General features: G+C 51.2%; 1 protein-coding gene across 3 annotated transcripts in view; it reads left to right on the top strand.

Annotated features, from left to right (window-relative positions):
* ZNF341 (zinc finger protein 341) overlaps positions 1-2,626 on the top strand; it is a 16,728-nt gene extending 14,102 nt beyond the window's left edge. For all 3 annotated transcript variants that reach the window (XM_009074536.1, XM_009074537.1, XM_009074535.1), the window contains exons 13-14: positions 124-194; positions 1,545-2,626. In XM_009074536.1, coding sequence (XP_009072784.1) covers positions 124-194; positions 1,545-2,056 — 583 coding nt within the window. In that variant the 3' untranslated portion in view covers positions 2,057-2,626. The remainder of the gene's footprint in view (positions 1-123; positions 195-1,544) is intronic.
* Positions 2,627-3,663: the final 1,037 nt, after the last annotated feature.

Here is a 3,663-nt window from a genome sequence, read left to right as displayed (position 1 = left end):
CTGCACGAGGACCCATCTGGGTGCTGCTAAGTAGAAGGGTGGTTGATCTCTTTGTGGTCTGGGATCTGTTTATATGTCAGTCAGCTGATTCATGCTGCTCACCAGCATTTATTGTTGTTCCAGAAGCCACACAGGCTGCAACAAAGAGTTCAACAGGCCTGACAAGCTGAAGGCTCACATTCTGTCCCATTCAGGTACGTGGTTGGGACTTGCTGGGATGCTGCTGGAGCCTGTGACAGAAGGAAAAAACCTGAGAAATAAGAAGTGAGATCTCATTTAGAGCTGTGCCTAAGCTTTGGGCCGTTTCCTAAGGTAATATAATCTGTAGGCAGTGAGACTTGGGAGCAGAGCTGATTCCTTGGTGTATGTGCTATGAAATCAACATCCAGAGTGCTCTGTCCACCCCTCCCTGGTGCCATCTCACATGCAAAAGGAGATCTCATGGGATTTGATTCCCTTCTCTCTCTGTTTCAAAAAATGATGCTCCCATTCCTAATAAAGACAATTTATTCCCATGCCCGGGGGACCATTTAGACTTGTCTCGTGGGGTAGAACTGAAAGTCTGTTCTTGTGCTCAAAGCCCTGTAGAGATCACATGGGATGTGCTGACATGCAGTTAGTTGTTTCTGACTGCACATTACCATAATTGGCAGGAAAAAAGTGAAAATTTCTTTACTTTCTTTATATTTGAAAAAATTAATACTCTAAGATGGTTTTGCATTTTCATCAGAATTCCCTGACTTGATTTTCTGGTGATACTTGAATCCTCTTACTTGAGGAAAGAATATTTATTTGCAGTCTATAACTTCTTCCCGAGGGGCAGCACCAGCCTCTGCTCTCTGTGGCCAGAGTCAGGACAAAAGGGAATGCCATGGAGCTGTGTCAGGGGAAGTTTAAGCTGGATATTAGGCAAAGGCTCTTCCCCCAGAAGTGTTTGGGCACTGGAACAGCTCCCCAGGGCAGTGGTCACAGCCCCAAACCTGACAGAGCTCAAGGAGTGTTTGGACAATGCTCTCAGGCACAGGGTGCATTGTTGGGGTGTCCTGAGCAGGGCAAGAGTTGGACAGATGATCCTTGTGGGTCCTTCCAGCTCAGGATATTCTGTGATTGTACAAAGGCTAGAACAGTAGTTAAACATGGAAATTGACAGTGTAGCTGCTCACCTTTTCCTAACTGCCAATTTCCCTGGCACAGCCTCCTCCCTTTCATCAAGAACTGTCTCCTTGGCAGAGGAGATTCATGGTATGTTAAGAGGTTGGAATGAACTTTAGAGATCATCCAGCTTTAGAGATCCCCCAGCCCCAGCCCCCTGCCCTTGGCAGGGACATCTCCCACCAGAGCAGGTTGCTCAAGGCTTCATCTAACCTGGTTTTGAACACTACCAGGGTTGGGGCAGCCACAGCCTCCCTGGGCAACCTGTACCAGTGTCTCACCTTCTCTTCTCTGCTGTCACCCTCTCCTTGCTGCAGTGGAGCTCTCCATGAAGCTCTGCCCTGGGATCCAGGTCTCTAACCAAGCTTTCTCTCCTCCACCACTCCCTGCAGGGATGAAGATCCACAAGTGCCAGTACTGTAACAAGTCGTTCAGCCGCAGAGCCCACATGGTGGAGCACCAGCGCTCCCACACCGGCAACTACAAGTACCGCTGCCCCACCTGCAGCAAGGGCTTCACTCGCCACAAGTACATGAAGGACCACAAGTGCCGTCTGGGGTCGCCCAAGGACAAGGAGCTGCAGCTCAGGAAGCCCCAGAAGAAGCGAGTGGCCAGGGCACGCAAGGCAGGCCTGGCTCTCCCCTCCCAGCTGGGGCTGCCAGAGCTCAAGGACGGAGCCGCCACTGAGAGCCCCCCCGAGGGTGGCCCCAACAAAGAGCCCTTCCAGGAGTCAGATGCAGTCCTGTCCATCGTGGTTGGTGGCTCAGGAGCTGCTGATTCAGACCTTGTTCCCGGGCAGCCCAACAGCATAACGTCCAACCTGGCCCTGGCAGAGCTGCAGACTGCCCCCGACGGGCCCTGCACCATGTTGGCTGTGCCTGTATACATCCAAACGGCAGAGTGACAATACCCAGAGCCACTGTGTGGCTGAGGGATGCTGCTGGGGCTGTGGCATTTGGTGCTTAAGTTGATCACAGTGGAAGAAGACCCAAGCTCTTGTGGGGAGGTGGATGGATATGGGAGAGAATGAATGGCTTTCATCTCCACTGGTTCTTCCCACCCTTGGGCAAAGGACTGCTTGGAAGCCATCAAGGGCTACAAGGCACTGAAAAGAGGGGCTCCATTATTTCTTGTCCCTCTGAATCACAGATCAGCTTAGGGCAAGAAGGACAAAGATCCCTGAATCAGGGTAAGAAGAAGGAGGATGCAAACAGAGCTGCTGAAATTAGGTGGCTTTGCAAATCACAGCCTGTCCCATCTGTGGTTTTTCTGGCCTAGAAGCTGTATTGCCCAGTATTTGGGTGACCCTTCCGAGAGCAAACAATTGATCCTTCCTAGTGGAAGCAAGTTCATCCTGAGATCCTTTGGGAACACTGTTCAGAAATACCCTGATAGACTTATGTCTGGTATCTTATCTCTCAGTAGAAAGATCACCATGTCTGTACTCCATGTGTTATAAACACCCTGGACCTCATGTGCTGTGTGAAGTCAGTGTGTGGAAATGTGTGTGTTGCCTCTTCTCTGCTTGGTGGTCATCTTCTCATGGCTGTTTTCCCCACATCCAAGGATTTCCAAGTGCCTTAGACATCAAGGAGTCAATCCTTGAGAACAGTTAAACATGACACCTGTGTTTGGTGGGGAGGGACCAAGTTCTGGGTGAGGTGACCTGTCCTCCAGGGTCACAGGAAACCTGGATGCATCCAGGAGTTCTAGTGTCAGCTCTGGGCAGGTGCTGCGGGGAAGGTCTGTCAGCTCATTCCAAGCTTCCATGTGCCCTTAGCTCAGTTCTGTGGGACAGGGTTAGCAGTTTCAGTGAGGAGTCAGTGTGGATAACCAGCAAGAAAGTCCAGCGTGCCTGGGACACTTCTGTTGTCTGCTTGTCTTCTCTGATTTCCCAAGTAGGAGTCCCAAAGCCATCACAGAAGCACCAGCCCCAGGAACTGGAAATTTCCATTGTGCAGTGTTGGTAAAGAAACTGCACAGGCAAGTGTGGAGCTCGAGTGGGTGGAGAGCAGACAGGTATGTGCTCCTTTCTCCACTGCCCTGCCAGGCTCCTTCCTGGTACACTGCCACAGGCTGCACTCACTCTTAGGGAAGGGAACTTAACCTAGATCTGCACATCACTCTTGTTCCAGGTCCTCCTGGGATGTGTCCCCCCATGCATTCTTCCTCTTCCATGTGTAGATGAGCCAAGCTGAGCTTTCCCTGGAGAATGTGTGTGATGAGCTGCTTTGTGGGCACAAAGTGCTGTATTTCTAGCCTGTTTCTCTGGAAGTGCAGAGCAGAGTGTGGGTTCAGTCAGTCTTGGGAACTCCTGGCTGTGGAGTCCCAGCCTTGCCATATGTGAAGTGTGTTACTGGTCTGACTGGCCTGACCCTGCAGCCTGTCTGAGCTCCACCCATTGCTTGACGTCAAGGTGCTTTTCCTGTCTCCTTGCTCAAGTCTTAAGACCCTTAAAATCTCAAAACCAGCATCTTGCTGGTCCCCTCCCGTGTGCCGGATCCCCTCGTG

This window comes from Acanthisitta chloris, unplaced genomic scaffold, assembly GCF_000695815.1.
Source record: "Acanthisitta chloris isolate BGI_N310 unplaced genomic scaffold, ASM69581v1 scaffold22535, whole genome shotgun sequence".
In the NCBI taxonomy this organism is placed as follows: Eukaryota; Metazoa; Chordata; class Aves; order Passeriformes; family Acanthisittidae; genus Acanthisitta; species Acanthisitta chloris.
Note: the sequence above shows the minus strand (reverse complement) of the source record. Positions and strands in the feature narration are given on the sequence as shown.